The sequence below is a fragment of the Mesocricetus auratus genome, unplaced genomic scaffold, assembly GCF_017639785.1.
Source record: "Mesocricetus auratus isolate SY011 unplaced genomic scaffold, BCM_Maur_2.0 Super-Scaffold_6730, whole genome shotgun sequence".
NCBI classification, from domain to species: domain Eukaryota; kingdom Metazoa; phylum Chordata; class Mammalia; order Rodentia; family Cricetidae; genus Mesocricetus; species Mesocricetus auratus.
This window is the reverse complement of record NW_024429184.1, coordinates 90,703,856-90,722,944: the sequence shown is the minus strand read 5'-3', so window position 1 is coordinate 90,722,944 and position 19,089 is coordinate 90,703,856. Positions and strand designations below refer to the sequence as shown.

At 42.8% G+C, this 19,089-nt stretch overlaps 1 protein-coding gene across 2 annotated transcripts; it reads left to right on the top strand.

Moving 5' to 3' along the window:
- The first annotated feature begins 750 nt into the window (after positions 1-750).
- Positions 751-17,949, top strand: St8sia3 (ST8 alpha-N-acetyl-neuraminide alpha-2,8-sialyltransferase 3). 2 transcript variants are annotated; one of them, XM_005074661.4, is made up of 6 exons: positions 751-943; positions 1,487-1,637; positions 1,945-2,498; positions 3,793-3,915; positions 6,941-7,498; positions 8,817-17,949. In XM_005074661.4, the coding sequence occupies exons 3-6, from the start codon at positions 2,320-2,322 to the stop codon at positions 9,097-9,099; spliced, it is 1,143 nt and encodes a 380-aa protein (XP_005074718.1). In that variant the 5' UTR covers positions 751-943; positions 1,487-1,637; positions 1,945-2,319; the 3' UTR covers positions 9,100-17,949. The 2 variants fall into 2 exon arrangements, with proteins under 2 accessions (XP_005074718.1, XP_040597650.1); XM_040741716.1 differs by lacking the exons at positions 751-943; positions 1,487-1,637; positions 1,945-2,498 and adding an exon at positions 3,180-3,345.
- The last annotated feature ends 1,140 nt before the right edge of the window (positions 17,950-19,089 follow it).

The following is a 19,089-nucleotide window of genomic DNA, read 5'->3' as shown; positions in this document are numbered from 1 at the left end:
CATTTTACCAACCAAGCCATTTCCTGAGTCCCTGAATCTTAAGTAACAAAAAAACTCCATGAGGAAAAGATTATCTGTGTCTTCTTGACCAAATCCTCATATTTTGGTATAAACATCTTTACCATTGTTGTTGACAACTGAAGTATCCTGTGTGTCACTGACCACAGCCAGACATGTAACTGATGAGAAAGCTTTCCTGGTTTTCAAACATTTGACTAACATTCCATCAAGATGAGACAATACTAGAGAACAGACATAATCCTTGCTCTGTAGGAGCTCACAGTCCAAGAGGCCTCCCTTTTTGTGAATTTACAGTCCCTAAAGCAGCACATACCATTGAGTGATTCCACCTTCATAAAGGCAAGAAGCACAGAAAAGAAGTCTCTTGGAGAAATCTCAACTTGCTTTATGGAAAAGGCTCTTGTCTTAGGATTTCTATTGCTGTGAAGAGACACCATGGCCACAACAACTCTTATGAAGGAAAGCATTTAATTGGGGCTTTCTTACATTTCAGAGGTTTAGCTCATTGTCATCATGGGAGGGAACCGGGCATCATGCAGGCAGACATGATGCTGAAGAAGGAGCTAAGGGTTCTTATATGTGAATCCACAGGCAACAGGAAGTGGTCTGAGACCGTGAGCATGACTTGGGCATATATGAGATCACAAAGCCTGCCTCCACAGTGACACACTTCCTCCAACCAGACCACACCTCCTCCAACAAGGCCACACCTAATAGTGTCAGTGCCTTTGGGGGCCATTTTCTTTCAAACCACTACAGCTCTCAAAGGCCAACTTCTCACCTCGACCTTCTTTCAATAGCGCTTCTTAACCAGGACAGGAATGACCAAATCAAGGATAAAGCCAGAGGAGAAGAGACCATAATCTCACAGCAAAGAGCAAAGCTGAAGAAATAAGTGAGCTACTTCAGAGTGCAACTAAAAGTGGGTGGATTTGCATTTCTAATGAATATTAAGATAGACAGCATATGACGAAGCAATATGGTCAAGCAGTACAAAATGAATTCTCCTACCACACTCCAGGCAAACCTCTCCTACCTGGGTCTTGAGCTTCTACAAACAGCATTTTGTGCATTTATAATAGCCCTGGCTTCTAGACACCTTAGGCCACCTATCCCAGCCAGAAGGCTGGCATAGGGATAAGTTCCTAGTCAAGGAGCACTATTGAAAGAAGGTAGAGGTGAGAAGTTGGCCTTTGAGGGCTGTGGCAGTCTGAAAGACAATGACCCCAAAAGGTAGTGAGTGATAGAGAGTCAATGCGGCCTGACTGTTCCAAGCCTGATGCTGGGGTACGTAGGCCAAGCGCTGAGAGGCGCATGAGGGACACAGAGGCAGAACTTGCACACTTAGGCTGTACCCATCCTTTATGGGTAAGTATATAAGAAGGAGCATGATGAGACCTTCTAAAATGTTCTTAAATGTCCCCAAGGCAGGCTGACCCAGCTACCATTTGAATCTTCCTTGCAGGGATGCTGCAGCAGGTGCTGCCTGTGGGACTCGGGTGATGATGCCTGATGGAGATGAGAAAGCCTTTAAACGTTTGCCTTCCTGAAACACATCCTCATTGCATCTCCCAGACGTGCCCAGCTGGTGTTTATACTCCACAGTAACAAATCAGGTTATTTATCGTCCTATTTGGTGATGTATTTTATAAAGTAATGAATGGTTCATTAAACTAAGTTTGGCCATCAGTCTCCTGACAGCCACCTACTCAACTGTACCCTTAGCGGGGGTTCTGGAGGCCATTGGAGTGGGCTCCAGCCTCACAGCTTCCTTTCTCCATCCCCACCCACCCCACCCCGTTTCCCCTCTGCTCTCCCTCCCCCGCACCCCTCCCCCTGGTTATTTAGGAGATTAGAGTTCATTAATTAAATCCTGTGCTTAGATCGAACTGTAACACTATTCCAATCACATTTATCTTGCAGGCGGCAGCGGAGATGGCAACCTTGCTGGAAACGCGCGGGGGGAGCCTGAGCCGGCAGCCGGAGACGCACTGCTTGGCGTGCTCCATCGCCCCGCCGCCTCGCAGACCCTCCATCTTCTTGCTCAGTTCCGGGCCAGGCTCTCCCCTGACCCCGGGGTGGGGTGGGGGGCGGCTCCCGCTTCTCCCGGGGCTCCAGGTCGTTCCCCACCCCCTGCCCTCCGCGACTCAACTGCCTGGGTCCCCCCCTCCCCCGCCACACACTCACACGCGCCCGCGAGCACACACGCACGCACACACACACACTCACACGCCAGCAGGCTGCTGGCCGCTCAATGGACCGATTTCCCCGGTTTCCCTGAATCCTGCCTAGCCCGGGATGAGAAATTGCAAAATGGCCCGAGTCGCCAGTGTGCTAGGGCTGGTCATGCTCAGCGTGGCCCTGCTGATTTTATCGCTTATCAGCTACGTGTCCCTGAAAAAGGAGAACATCTTCACCACTCCCAAGTACGCCAACCCGGGGGCGCCCCGAATGTACATGTTCCACGCGGGATTCCGGTGAGTGTGGACCACTGTTTGAGCGCCCTCGGGTACCTCGGGTCGGTGGTGTGTTTGGGGGACAGTGAGAGAATGGTGTTTAGGTTTTATTGGTAACTGCGTGGTCCTTCCCCTCCTGTTTTCTGTTTCTCTCTTCCTTCTCCACTTTATTTTTTAACCCAAAGCCCCTTTAAAAGCCTTTGTCCTAATCGATGTGATTGAATTTCTCCTATTATTCCTCTGCGTCCCCTCCCCCCATTGCAAAACTGGGGTGTTGGTGGTAGGGTGAGAGGCGGTGTTTGGACGGCGGGAGGAGGTGTTGGACCCTAAGATGGGCAAGACAGGAGGTGGGTGCCCTGACTGTGCGCTAGCGGCGGGCTCCGAAGGCCTGGCTGGGGCGATTTAATGGCGCAGGCGCCAACTGCTCTCACACCCCTTCCCTCCTCCCCTTTCTCATCTAATGATGCGCAGGTTTAGTCTCTTGAAGCCCCTAGGGCTTTCTCCTCGACCCTTCCCCCGCTGCCACCCGCCTCCTCCTTTCCTGGATTTCTGCAATTCCTCAGCCCCTGCGGGAAGCAAGCCTTATGCTGTGGGCCGCCCACCCTTGCCTGGTCGAAGTCACCGCGGGGCGCAGCTCGGGCACAGCTCCTCGGGAGCCCCACCCGTACCTGTGCCCAAGGAGCTCTCCCCACACCGCCTCCTAATGGGACGGTGGCAACCACAAGCTGCACCCTGTGGGCAAGCTGGGCCGGGGATGCGGAACCTGAAGAAGCCAGGCCTGGACAGGAGAGCCCGGCTGCAGGCAGCCTCTCCGGGTCTCCAGCTAAGGGATGAGGGTGCAATCAGACTCGGGCTTGGGAAGGAAAAGGTTAAGGCTGGAGCCCCCCCACCCCCACCCCCACCCCTTTCTCCAGAGTCTCGAATTTCCTCTGCCCTTTCTCCAAAAATCAATTCTCGGGGCGGGTGGTTGGGTCGGGTCAGAGGAGGCTGCTGTCCGCGGTGCTGACTCAAAGTCCCTGCTTCGCCGCGGACAGCAGCCCTGCACCGGGATCCGACCCTGGCTGTCTGCGTGACCGCCATCTTTTTTATGATCTCTCCTACACCCTCAGGGCTGGACAATGAGGAAGAGTTTCCCCTTTTCTTCCTTTCTTCCGGGTGTGTGTAAAAGCAAGAGAATATGCCAAAACAGAGGGGCTGTGCGGTGGGCCTCCCGGTGTGCCAGCTGCCCCTTCCGGTTGTGGCTGGAGCTGTCTCACTGCTCTCTGTGTTCCCCTTGCTGAGGCCCGTGCCTGTCTGAATTCATGCTCCTCTTTAGGTCACAGTTTGCGCTGAAGTTTCTAGACCCGTCATTTGTGCCCATTACGAATTCTCTCACCCATGAACTCCAAGAGAAACCTTCTAAATGGACATTTAATCGGACAGCGTTTTTACATCAAAGGTAGGATAGGAGGAGAGGTTGATTGGTTGTTGTCTGTCATTGCTTTAAATTTGAAAGTAAATAAAGCAAACAGCTCAAAACACATATCCAAAACCACCAAAAGGCAAACAGAAACAAGCAAAAAAAAAAAAAAGAAAAGAAAAGAAAAAAAAAGACCCCCACAATTCATCTCACCTACAGCTTTGTCCTCTCCTAAATACAAGAGGAGGTGATGAGTAGCCATCCCTCTCAAATGTCCTCTAAAAAGGAAGACTCGGGATGGTCAGTATCCTTCCGAATTTGGCCTTACCTGAGCACACCATGATGTAAAGTCTGGCTGCATCAAAGTTGCCTATTTAAAAAAAAAAAAAAAGGTTAATTGCAAGCAGATGATCCCCCGCTTTGAAAAAATGTAATTATACAATCTTACTGAGACACGGAAAACATAATGCAGCCTCATCACATTCCTAGTGGAGATGCAGGCCCAAATATATGTGTGTACACATGATTTTGGTTGGGTTTTGCCTGTTTGTTTTCAGTAAGCCTCTGCAGCTTTAGTGCTTGTAGTAACCTGTTTTTATACATGAAGAAATTTTGTCTTTATTGTTTGGTTTTGTCTGGGGGGGGAGAAGAAGGAAATTAATTAAATCTCAGTGATTCTGGTCTCAAAACCACAGATTCACCCCATCCCTTTGGTGGGATTATTATGCCATGAAATGCAATGTGAGCCATCTAGTGTACTCATTAGAGCTGTGATACTTTACAAACCAGTAAAGGAGCTGTATTTTTTGCCCTGGCATTTATTGTCACTGTACTTTTTTGAAAAATTATAATCTACTAACAGAATCAAAAGAAACACGTAGTTTCAGGGAAAAATGTTTTTTAACTTGATACAATCATAGGATTATGATTAGAATTGTTTAAGTATATTTGTTTAATTACAAACTAGTTTGTGACCTTAAACTCTAAATCATGGTGTAGATGAGATGGAAGTGCTTTTCAGCTTTGGCCTTTGGGATTTTCATATAAATTTAATTTTGCAGACAGTACAGACAGCTTTCGAGGTAAGAGCGCCTTACACCTGTCCCCCAAACACATCTCTAATTTGATTACAGTATTTTCCTACACTTGGTCTAGTATCCTAGGCTATCAATCAAAAGAACTCTGTCTTCTTAAAACTTCCTGCCTTTCAAACCATTTCTTAGGAAGCCTGTAATTAATTTTAAGAGTATCACTTGAAGTTGTTTGTTTAACCCCTTTAAAAATTGTGCTGGTAACTGGAAACTGAAGGGTATATCATTCTTCATTCATTGTCCTAGGACTTGATAACATTTCTTTTCTCCCTGCTGTGGTTTAAACAGAAAGCATAGGTGTTTCAGTTTGCTTTCTTGTCACTGGAGAACGGGAAGCAAAGTAGCACGTTACCTGTCTTTTGACTATTTTAAGTCCTGAGAATTGAGAGGAGACAATCATACAGAAAGCTCAGTATGAAATCCAGATGAAAGCAATCCTAAGTATCACTTTTCTCTTGTGTTTTTCCAGGTTTTGATGGCTTTTTTATTAGCTATAGTCTACCAAACTGTAATTCCATATAATCAAGCAGAAAAATAGATCCATGCTTCACTATTCAGCAGACCTAAGTGAGATTATCATCTCATTTCTATTAAGTATTTACCCACACCCACGATGGAAGCAGAGGCAGACTCCCACAGCTAACCACTGAGCTGAACTCAAGGAACCCAGTGACAGAGAGGGAGGACTGATGAGCAAAGGGGTTAAGACTGGGCTGGTTTAACCCCCAGAAACAGCTGACCTGACAAGGGTTAGTTCTATGAATCCCAGACTGATGGCTGGGAACCCAGCATAGGACTGATCAAGACCCCCTGAATGTGGGTATCAGTGAGGAGGAGGCCTAGGCAATCTATTGGGCCTTGGGTAGTAGATCAATATTTACACCTGGCATACAAATGGACTTTGGGTACCCATCCAACAATGAGAGATGCACTCTCAGCCTGGACTCTTGGGAGAAGGTCTAGGCCCTGCCCTGGATGAAATGACAGACTATGGACACCCTCATGGAGGGCCTCACCCTCCCAAGGGAAATGAGGGAGTATTGGGGAGTTGGTGGGAGGGTGTGGGAGAAGGGGAGGGAGAGGGAGGAGGGGAGGGAAAAGGAGAGGGACCTGGGATTGAGATGTGAAGCAACCTTGTTTCTAATTTAAATTTAAAAATAAAAGTTAAAAAAAAAAGTAAAATTGTTTGTGCAGGTGAAGTGTTTGGCTAGCAAGCCTGACTGATCCGGCACTCACATGGTGGAACAAGAAAAAAACAGTATTTAGCCACACCCACTGCTCTTCGCATTTCCATATTTTAATAATAGATAGTACTATACTATGTACATACCCACATCTATCTATTCATTTGGACTCCTGTAGTATTGTATATTCCTGAGAACTACACTCCAGTAGCAAACAATAGTCCCTAGTTACAAACTCTAAGTCACAATCCCAGCACTTGGGAGGTAGAGGCAGGTGGATCTCTGTGAGTTCAAGATCAGCTTAGTCTACAGAGCGAGTTTCAGGACAGGCTCCAAAACAATACAGAGAAACCCTGTCTCGAAACACCAAAAAAAAAAAAACTCTAAGTCACCGATGTTTTGCATTAATGTGAGCTCTTTGAGGCCTGTGTAAATTGTCTCCCCGTATTTTCTAACACAGTTTGGCACCTGTCTTCTCCTTAATCAAATGCACTCTTAGAGTAAACCAGAATACCAAGAAATAGTGGCTAAATTGTATACTGAATTTACAACCATCCAAAGATCCCATTTAGAACTTGACTGAGATGTAGTGCATGCCTGTCCATTTTATATATATATATATATAGAAAAAAGACAGTCCTCCCTCTGGAGCCCACAAATATGAATGTATGCTCATACTTAAATTGAATGTGCTTAAGATTCATGTCTGAATTAAATAGAAGCTTAAGCTTAAGATGGAAACTTTGTTCTTTTGAATGGAATGCATTTAACGAATCTTTTTTATTTTAGGCAAGAAATCCTTCAGCATGTCGATGTAATAAAAAATTTTTCTTTGACCAAGAATAGTGTTCGGATTGGACAACTGATGCATTATGATTATTCCAGTCACAAATATGTTTTCTCCATTAGCAATAACTTCCGCTCACTGCTCCCAGATGTGTCACCCATTATGAATAAGCGTTATAATGTTTGTGCTGTGGTTGGAAACAGTGGAATCTTGACAGGGAGTCAGTGTGGGCAAGAAATAGATAAATCAGATTTTGTTTTTCGATGCAATTTTGCCCCTACGGAAGCTTTCCAAAAGGATGTTGGGAGGAAAACCAACCTTACAACCTTCAACCCCAGCATCCTGGAAAAATACTACAACAATCTTCTAACCATTCAGGACCGTAACAACTTCTTCCTCAGTTTAAAAAAGCTTGATGGGGCCATTCTTTGGATCCCAGCATTTTTCTTCCACACTTCTGCAACCGTAACCAGAACGTTAGTTGACTTTTTCGTTGAACACAGAGGTCAGTTAAAGGTCCAATTGGCTTGGCCTGGAAATATCATGCAACATGTCAACAGGTGTGTATATTTTATTATATTTAACTCATACCCCCACCAGATGGCAAATCAATATTGTAATCTCTTGGGCATGGGAGCCATCCAGTTCACTAGATGTTGTGATTGGTTTAGCTCTTGAGGAAAACTCTTATCTTTGTAATGAATGAATGAATCATTCTAGTTAAAAAGTTCAGTTTATTCCTAACTGGTAACCAAGTGCTAAATGAAAAGACTGTTTATCACTCAGTCCTTTTTATTTTCCCTGTCCCCTTCTTAGTGCACAACCATGAAAATCACCACAAATCAAGAAGTTTCTAAATTCTTTGATAAATCATAATTGGCATAATGTGATTTTGTGATTAAATGTTTGCATATGTAAGGAATTCTGTGCTGTGCACTATGACTTGACAAGGAGACTGGCTGGAGATGTAATGTTTTTATCTAATCCAGTAACTTTCATTTCTGGCTGTTCATAAAAATCAGAGTTTTCTAGTACTATACTACTACCTAGACTATACTTGAAAGAGTCAATGTAGTGAGGGAGGCAAGGACCACGTACTTGGTGTGTTTTTATCAACTCCTCTGACAATTCTAATATGCAGCCAGAGTTGAGACAATCACCCAGGGCATTTTTAAAGGAAAGATTAATTGTAGAACCTTTTTTTTTCTTTGCCTCAACTCTCTTGCCCTCCTATGTAAGGAACCCAGTCATCACACCAGAGCACAGATCTTACTATAAAGTGGGTTCTCGAAGACCTGGTAACCAGGTGTGCATGCTCTAATAGATAGTTCTTTCCTGTTATTTCCTAAAATCTTCCAAACTTAAAATCTGTTTAACTGAGCTTCCACTGAAAGAGAACTCATAGTTTAGAAAATTGATGTGTCTCCAAAAGGAAGGATAATTGTATTATCTATAGTCCAGACTAGAACCTTTGCTTTGGAAAATGTGTGTAATGAGTAATTACAACAGTGGTAACATACATACACTGGTACCGTTTCCAAGAATGTAAAGGATAATACAACTGGACCCCAATGTTTAATAACTGAATACAGTCCAGAATCACTACTGAAAATGGGGAGAACCCAGTTCATCTACCATCCTATCCCAAATATTTGACTTCATCATTTTGCTCCACTCTGCTCCACTTTGATTCAATTTTTATGACATTTTTAATCTTATCTAGAAGGGGATGGGCCAATGTTATGGGTCTGGGAAGTGTATCTATCCATGAAACCTAGACAGTCTAGAAAAATCTAGCTCCTAGGCCTGCCTGTTAACTTATCTGACTGAAACCCTCAGCACCATCCACTGAATCTACATGTACTTATCATTCTCCAGGTACTGGAAAAACAAACACTTGTCACCCAAACGACTGAGCACAGGTATTCTTATGTACACTCTTGCATCTGCAGTCTGTGAAGAGATCCACTTGTATGGATTCTGGCCTTTTGGATTTGACCCCAACACAAGGGAGGATCTTCCATACCATTACTATGACAAAAAAGGAACCAAATTTACCACCAAGTGGCAGGAGTCTCACCAGCTGCCTGCTGAGTTTCAGCTGCTGTATCGAATGCATGGCGAAGGGCTCACCAAGCTTACTCTGTCACACTGTGCCTAAGAACTCCTAACGGAAAGTGCCAAATGGCTGTTTCAAAAGTGCCCCCAGACCAAATTGAATAGTCTCCAGAATAAAACCCCAAAGACAATCTGGCAAAGCTTGTCTGCCACGTACACAGAAGAATGGCTTCTTTTCTGCACCTCTCTTTGAATGGTCTTAACAGACTCAGAACAGGTGCGTTGAAGCCACATGAGTTAGACTTGATGGGTAAAGGTAATACTGCATTGGGAATTATGCTGCACAGAGAATGGCTTGAAATAGTTCCACGATTGTATTTTAATAATAAACTGACTCCCATGCGGATTAGCTACTGCCATCTCATCCATGGCTGCCGTCTCCTCAGCCCTACACTGATACAGTCCTCATAATCAGAGAGCTCTGACCAGCAGGATTTCTTCTGCCAGGGGGATCAGTCTTCAAAATCAAAAATCTTGTTTGCAGATTACATATGCTCTCTCTCTCTCTCTCTCTCTCTCTCTCTCTCTCTCTCTCTCTCTCTCTCTCTCTCACACACACACACACACACACACACACACACACACACATACACACACACCCTGTTCCTGTTGTCCTACTACCATTGAATTTAATAATTTGTTAGGAATAGTTCTGCATTAGCTTTGCTTGTATGTGCTTGCATTTATACTTGATGTGTTCAAGGCTCTGGGTAACTTGGGTGTTTCAAGAAAAGCTGAACAAATTATGATGACTTCCTTCATGATGAATTCTATAAGAAATGACCCATATCAAGTCTTCACTTGTCCATGACATTATTCTACAGCAGGGTGATCTATCTGGTTAGAGTGGCGTGTGCTACAGACTCTTTTTCTGTCACAAGGAAAACCTATGCTGTGGTGGCATTGCATCTGTTGGCTTGAGTGCAATTGTGGCAGATCCTACAAAGGCCTTCTAGCATAGGCCTTTCCACTATCTTAGTTCAAGCGCTGGGATGGGCACTCTTTCAGAACATAGAGGCAGTGAGTTGATTTAAAAGCCTGGGGAATATGAAGAATAGAGAAGAAGTTATATGCTCTATAAAGTGTTGTGACCTTTTGAAAAGCATTGTAGAGCTTTGGCTAGGCTGACCCCCTGTGTGACTAATGTTAGCATTAGTCAGGTCAGGTCCTTTCAGTGACATCCCTACCAACAACCATCTAGACCTGCTTGTTTTCTTTGAGACAGTTATAGATACTATTCTGTTTCCACTGAAATAGAGTCTGCATGCCTACACATTGGGCATTTCAAAAGGAAAAGCCATTATGCAGGGGCAAGACTTGGTTCTAAATAACCTTTGGAATTTGAGATCAGTTGGCCATTGTTCCCATTATTTCAGCTGTATCAGTAGAAATGGCATTTCTCCCGTCCCAGGCTTTTACACTGAGCAGCACTTTGCTCTTTCAATTCAACCCCAAGTCTGGCCAAGTTGATGTTAAATTTTAATAAGAGTTTCTTTCCTCTTTCCAAGTGCCTGTGGAGCACATTTGTTATATGTTCCAGTGGGGCACCTCGTTCTTTTCCAGAAATCTCATTTAGATTGCTTACAGTGTTGTAAATACTTTTGAAAATCTTTGCTATAATTCGGTCATCAGTGCACTGCCCCTCGTTGGAAAGAAACAATCATGCCTAAAAAGAAGTGCAATAAGGAGACACACAGTCCTTAGTCTTGTGTACTACCTGGTCCTGAAGGTGCATTGTTCTTCGGGAGAAGCTAAATCAGACCCAGATACAATCTAGTGAAAGAAAACTATTTGAATCCAAACACAGTACCAACCATGGCACATCTTACATGCTATGAATGTCAATCATTCAACTAGATGAGAGGAAATAGGGGTAACTATTTCAAATTAAGAAGCATTAACTATACACAGAATAATAAGAAAGTTAAAATTATAAGCTATTTTTTTAAAAAAATCTTTACTTCAATGATAATTTCATGGGCATGAAAAAATAACATGACTGTGTCCTGTCACTTTTAAACCACACCATGGCTGTATGTTGTCACTTTAAAGAGCTTGGGACACCATGCGGCTACTCTCCAGCCATGATGGGTTTGGGTCATGGAGAGACTGATTACTGACAGAATTACATCCACTGTCATCAGGATTGAAAAGCTATTCCTGAGTATTTAGTTCATTTGGTTGCAGCCCAGGGATACTAATGCTAAGATTATCCAGATGCAGTTCTGACTCCAGAAGTCTAATCTCAACCTGCCCATTAGGTCTTTGCACTAGATAAAATGGAAGTACCAAAAGACCAGAAAATTCTCAAAGCTAGTTAATCATTGCAAGATAGTCTATCTAAATTTAATCTCATCAGAATGTTGTGGGGTAAGACTTCCTAAGTCTTAGCACAGCCTTGCTCCCAAACTTTACACTGAGAAGCCCTTTCTGCCTTCTACTGTCACCTCCACTATAGAGTGACTAGGAGTTCAAAATAGAGGGAAATGGATTTCTCCTCATAACCAGAAGGGCTTGGAGGCTAGTTCACCCCTGCCTCTAGGAAGGATGTCTAGAGCTGATCCCCGTACTCTGTTTATAACAACAGCAGCAATAATAAATTATCTGGAAAAGATTCCAATTTAACCACAAATTTACACTTTTAAAAATTCCTTTACAATGTAGATCCCTCCTATTATAGAAACCTTAGGTACAAATGTTGGCAAAATATTTATTACAGTTTTTACCATATAGTGAAGGCCTTTCTGGCTATTTTTTACCATTAGTCATACCCTTGACCTGCTGCTCCAATGGTTTGGAAATGCAGCCATCATCTGATTATACAAAACCTTTCTGTTTTCCAAGATTATTTCAGACTGTAAACCTATATAACAGTTGTCATGATGGAAAGGCATCCTTATCAGAAAGGCAGTCAGCACGAGTCAGCTTTCTCACAGTCCCCAGGCTTATATATAGACTCAAGTACAGTGGGCTGAGCAGAGAGGTCATTGGTCTTCCTGTCTACACAGCTATATATTCATACCCCTGTCCTCCTGTGTTGACCTCACTTTGTTGGGTCTGGTTAGTATATTCTTTTGATAGGAACATTCTAATTTTTGACTACTTAAAACAGAGTATACCAACAGCTATGTGAATAAATTTCACCATAAAGCCCCTAAGGATGTCTGAAATGACTAACTAAATTGCAGAGGAGAAAAGGAAATCCTCAAAACCTTTCCAGCCTGCTCATTGCTAGGCCTTTGGTTTCATTTATTGTTTTGAGTGTCATGTGGAAACTGGTTTTCATGACTTCCTCCCACACCTATATATTTTGGCTTTGTATGTGAGTATATGGAGCTGGGGATAAAACCCAGGACCTTGCACACGATAGACAAATATTCTACCATTGGTCTGCATTTGTAGACTGTGTTCTTGTGCTAAGCAACTTTAACCATTATAAAATGCAGTGTGTTTCATAGTTCTGTGTGTCCAAGAATGATGAATATGACCATTGTACCATCTGTCTCTGACCTGAATGTCAGACACCTGACCATGGACTATAGCAAGGATGTGTAAAGGAAGACCCCACTCACTCACCCGGCCTCCTGGTGCCAAGGCTATCAGTACTGAGGAATGTGAGTGCCCAGACAAACCGATGTTCCAGGGAATTCTGTGAGTATAAGTACATGCTCTCTAACTTCAGGCAAGGCCCAGACCCTCAGACAATAACTCAAGGGCCCCATGCAAGCAGGAGTAATATAGAGGAAGCTTTGAGCTTCCCTAGCCCTTCTTAACTTGGTAAATTTGAAAGTTGAGATGCAGAGACACTAAGTGATTTTTCCCAAAATTTGCATAGATAATTATTGGAGAAATTATAATTTTACATCTTAACCTTACCAGTATTGGAGATAAACTCAAAGGAAAACATTTTGGGTCTAGAATCTTTGGAATACAAACAGAATGGAGAAGGGCAGTAAGGGAGTAAGGGGAAAAGATTCCTAAATGTATCTGCCCAGGTACACAGCAACAGAGGAGATACTTGGTCAGTATACAGCAGCCTGCTGAAAATCATCCACTCTCCCTTAAAGTGAGAGAAAAACCACTTTTTACATCATTGTCTGATAAACCCCAGTTCAGTTATTGATGGTATATAGCTGACAGCTGAAATCGTACCTGATAATAAATCCATCTTAATAAAATCTTGTTTTAATAATCTGTATGCATGATTAATAAGTTGAAGGTCTGACTGACTGTGTATTTTTCCTTGTATATAACTTTCATCAGGGACTCCTTGAGTTAAGAAATGTTTTCCATGTTGTAAGTCATTTCAACAACAGACTTTGAATTACTGTATTCGTTTAATTCACGAAGATTTACAAAGAGCAGTGAATAACTTCGGTGGTTCTTCACTCCTTTCAAATGACATTCTGAGAACTTTTCTGTATAGTTCTGGGTCCTTAAAGCCTTCTTTCTCATAACTGTTTGAATGCATCAGGCAAACATTTGCTTAGCTTCTCCTACTTCCCAGATGTGTATAACTGACCTTTTCACTGCAAAGTCAAGGCTGTGTGTGTGTGGTTGAAGAGCTCTGATGAGACACTATGGGTGCTGAGAATAGAGGGCATCTTGGCTAGGCTGGCTAGGCCACTTTATCTGTGGACCATTTAATCGAGGCCACTGATGAGTTGATACAAAGGACCAAAATGACTAATCCTGCCTCTCTCACAATCTTGACTGCTTTGCCACAAAAATATAACATTTCAAATGGGAAATGTTTGAGAATGTTATTATTTGCGATGTAATATTTCTGAATGTTTACTTTTATTGTGATGCTTTGTTAAAGATGTGTGTGATTGAATAGATGTTTTAATCCTTGAAGAAGCTCTGTCTCTTATTGTCAGTAGAATCAGTGAAGAGTCTGCTGCTGAGTAACTGACTCTAGTTTCAGGTAACAGTGGGTGCTGGGATTAGGACCTGGTGGGTGCCAACGATGTATCAGCAAAAATGCACATATTGAAGACCATGTTGAGATAGAATACTTGCCCCTCCATCAATATTTCAAATGATTATATCCTGAGATACGTCCAACCTAAAAAAAATCCCTAATTGGTTCTGATATGACATATGGAAACTAATAGTGTATTTCACAGTCAACTATACTTACATGACTTTGACCAGAGCAGTTGAATGCTCATCATCCCTGGTATAATTAGTATCAAATATTCCTCAAAGTTACTGCGGCACAAAGTCTTAGTGATTCGGCTGTCCACTTCTAACCAAACTGGCAAAGTGAGGAGCTTTAGTGTACTTTACCCCAAGGCTAGTTCTTTGTATTTCACTATGTTTCAAATAAAGAGGCAAATCTCGGCTCATTCATCTTTATAAATGGATAAACCAAGAAACGGAGAAGTTTAATGATTCATTCAGATTCAATTTGGGATTCATTCCCAGAGGCTAATATATTCCACAGGTGGTCTGATTTCACAACCTCTGAACAATTCCTCAAACAGAGGAATTCCTCCGATGCTATGATATTTGAGCTAAAAAGAAACTAGCCCCCAAACAGAAATGTGTAGAGCTAAAAATCTAAGACCAAAGCATGTAAGCAAGGTGTTCAGTTGTTACTGGCTGTTGTGTTCTAGCCCCTGTTGGATAAGGAGCCACCATCCTTTTGAAGTTTCAAGTCATGCTTCTCTCTTTACTGTGCACATGAAAAATCCTTGATCACCACAGGTACCCAAGGGCACCTTTGACTTCCATCTGTGGGGTTGAGAAAATACTTTTATCTCTGCTGTGCAGCTAGATGTTTAACAACTGCTCTGGTAAACCAGTACTTACAAGTTTCCATGTGTATGTAACCTCATCAGATCCAACTTCAAGCTACTCACAATGTCAGCCAGCTCAAATATGCCAAGGCTCCCAGGAGCCAGAATGAACTGGCTTTGACATATGAGCTGGATACAGCACAGCACTGCCTGAACAATTCTCAATTAGTGAGTACCAGCAAGAAGCCACTAGCAGCGACTTTGGGGGATGTTCAAATGCCCCTATTAACAAGACAGCAAATCTACCTTGGTCAGTTCACTAATTCCTATTTTTTAAAAAAAAGAGCATGCTGTTATGCCCTTTAGGTTAAGGTCCTAACATGTCCAAGTATTTCTTAGCTATGTGATGAGGAGAGTCTCTCAACAGGTCCTCAACATAGGAGACTGTCAGTCATGTCAAGTGGTGACCTTCTAGGTAAAGATTCTCTAGTTTAATTGCCAGTTAAACCACATTTGGATGAGTTTTTGCTTGTCCACTTGTCGTCCTTCTGACAACACAAAATTCACAGGCATTCATCAAGCTGCAAAGAAACAGACAAACAAGATGCCATTCAGCTTATCTAGCTCTATACACCTGTAAAAGAACCCTGGCTCATAGTCTGCATCCCAGCAAGGGATGCTCAACCTCACGTCTGGAACGTGCATAAGTAAATAGCTGAACATTTCTTAAAGACTGAGTTGTGATGATTGAAAGATATCACGGCATTAGAAGACCTCTGCACAACTTCAGAGTCCAAGCAGTCGAAATTGGCAAAGCAAGGCGCTGTGTGCTGCTCACCCCACAGCTTAGCTAGTTATAAGTTTAGCTTCTGAAGAAAAATTCTACCAAGCAATTTGCTCTGTGGTTCTGGGGCACTGAGTAGCTGTCCCTCCACACCGTTCACTAGGAATGCACTCCCAACTGAGGCTCTATAAGTCAAACACAATGATGAGACAGAGAATACACTTGATTTTGGAAGTGAGAGTTTCTCTGGTGGGAATCATTGTTGGGTGGGTTTAATTAAATTCTTTGAAAGGGGATGATGGGAGAAAACGTCCTCAATTCCTCAGGCAGTGAATGGCAATAGATTTTCATTCTGTGTGGAGTGAATCGAAGATCACAAAGGACCAAATCTACTTTCTTCACCTAAAATATCCACTAGGTCCTGTAAGGTAGTTCTACACATGAAACTCATGTTGGACATTTTCTACATTTTGTTTAAAAGACCAAAGGGTACCTATATATAGACACCCACTATACAGTGTACCCACTACATAAGCACGAGGTTGATGTCTAATTCACAGAGGTCCACCTGCTCTGTCTCCTGAGTCACACCACTCTGGGCACTGTTTTCTGTTTTCCTTAGTCATTGTTGAAATGAGCTTCTTTCTTTATACTGAACAAGCTACATTTTGTTTCAAATGAGTCAAGTATGTATTCTAGGGTTTTTCAGTCCTCCTAACAAACTGCTTGTTACTGTAACAATTGCCTTTACCCTCTGTCTCTTTCTGACCAGAGGTGAAGTCCATAGCTACAGTCACAAGAGATTTGACCAGGAAACTCCATTTTATTATGAACACACTCACTGCTACACAGCCTCTCCCTTGTTGGATAGGAAGGTGGAGGAGAACAGTAGGTAGACAATGGGAGAGAGGTTTCGACAAGAACAGGTTGAATATAATCACTGAGACACTTACAAAAGGTCAATAGTTTTCTCTGTGAAATGTGGAATTTTTGTCAGACCCCTTATGAGAAATGATGTTGAACCTCATTTCAAGATGTAGGGCTAAGCACAGTCCTGCAATCAAGAGCCCTAGGAGAATATACAGACGAACTGAATTGTCTCACTAGAACTAAGTCCACTCCAGTGGAGTTTATGACCAGCTGAGGTAGAATCTTCAAGCAACAGTAATGAAATCCTCCCAGGACCTGGGAGAGTGGTTTTCAACCTTCCTAATGCTGTGACCCTTTAATACAGTTCCTCATGTTGTGCTGACTCCAACCATACAATTATTTCATTGTTACTTCATAACTATAATTTTGCTACTGTTATGAATCATAATGTAAATATCTGATATGCAGGATATCTCATATCTGAGATAGGGCCATTCAACCCCGAAAGGGGTTGTGACCCACAGCTGAGAATCACTGATCTAGGACAAACAAATCTAAGCATCACAATGCAAGACCATCTACTCAAATGGGTTGGTTACTTAATACCACAGCAAGGCTTCACGAGTCTACACCATTTCTGTTTCAAATGTAGGTCAGCATTCTTAATGCTGAGGTTCAGAAGTGCTATCTCTACCCAGCTAGAATTAAAACCACAGATTTCATGCTTTGCTCAGAAATCTGGACACTCAACTGTAAAAACATGAATTGGAAGTAAAGTCAGAGGAACATATGACAGTTTCTCACATTTAACTTACTTTGTTTTCACCTTTAATTTCTGTACCGTTTTAAAGAATGGGAAGAATGAGTAGAACAAAGCTCTTTATATTGCAATGATAAAACTAAAAGGTTAAAATGTGAGGGAGTGATGACTGTGAGTTATTAAAGAAATGAGCAGCATGAACATGTCAGGTGAAAACCAATGCCTCTTGTTATTACCATGGCAACCGCTCCCCCACCCTTGTAGATGCATTTATTTTGGGAAATGCCATTGCATGCGGATAGACTTTACCCCTGCTCGACAACAGTGGAGGTTTTGTGGTCTCCAGAAGAAATGGGGGCCTTTACCATCAGAGTCACACCTGTCTTGTGACAAACAACTTTGCCTGCCCTTGGGAAGAAGCTGCTAGAGAGTGAAGACTACAGAGACCTAGAAGAAACCAGTGCTGCTGGGCTGAGTGCCATGTAAATATCTCCTGCCTTCTGGGTGAACAAGAGTGATCACCTTTCACAGAGATACCTGTGTGTGTGTGTGTTTGTGTGTGTGTGTGTGTGTGTGTGTGTGTGTTGTGACTGTAGTTTGTGAAGAAAATACAAAGGTTTGCTTTGACAGCTTCCAAAATTATCTGTTAAGTATGAATGTGCCTTGTTGCCTCATGTGCCAAACACAGCACTGGATGCATTGTTTTTAAATAAACTTTTATTGTGCATTGGAAAATGCTACTGTCTGTCTCTGTCCTATTCAGAAAGCCACACGTCTGTCAGCACTAGCAAGTAAAGCAAACATGTCTCCCTCTTTTCACTCCCAGCGAGGCCTTCTCCTAGAAGCTTATGGGACAAGTGCACACAGGTTGCCCCTACTGTCTATAACCATGGACTGTCAGTGAATGCCAAAAATGCCTAGATGCACTTTCCCCTAGGGCCCTTGACATGACTGTAATTATACATTACTACTGACAATTAGCGATGATATGTATTGTTTTTATTTAGTCAATAATTGAGTGAACACAAGGCTGTGGAAGGAGCTCAGCTGGTAGAGTTCTTTCCTAGAGTACACAAAGCCCAGGTTCAATCTCAAGCACTGCATAGATTAAGTATGGCGCCATATACCTATAATCCTAGTACTCTGGAGGACACAGTAGTACCAGAAGGTCAAGGTCATCCTTGGTTACATATTGAGTTCAAGGCCAGCCTGGGCTATATGAAACCCTGTAGGGAGAGAAAAAGTGAGAGAGGCAGAAAGACAGAGAGAGAATTGGACAAGCCAGATGTGGTGGTGTATGCCTATAAATCCCAATACTTAGGGGCAGGAAGTTCAGGAGTTTAAGCTCATCCTCCCTACATGAGATCCATCTCAAAGACGAAAGAATTGGGTGACAAGAGCTCAGTAGTAGCGCATTTACCTAATTCACACGACTTTGAGTTCAGTCTCCAAGAGGTTGGAGAGGGAAGAAGAAAGAAAAAGTGGGAAGAGAAGTAAGGGAGGGAAGAAAAGAATTTAAAAAGGAAACAAGAGAAAAGGAGTTGAGTGCAAAGGAGAGACACTTAAGAACTTGGTCCGTGCCGCACCTAAGGATGATGATTCAAAGTGAAAACTCAGTCTGACTCTCAGCCTTGTGCCTTCAGCCCCTAGAATGCCATTAGGTCACTCTTCATAGCACCCCCTCAGCTGTCACCATCAGCCTCTTCTCTCTTTGTGTCATTTCTCTCCTCTGTGATTTTTCTTCCCATAACTAGAAATGATACTTCCATTGTTTGGCTGTGTCTTGCACTGTATTGTAGGTTCTACCTTGTATAAAGCAGGTAACTGGGCCTGTCTTATTTATGCTGTGTCCTTAATACTGAGAACAGTGCAATG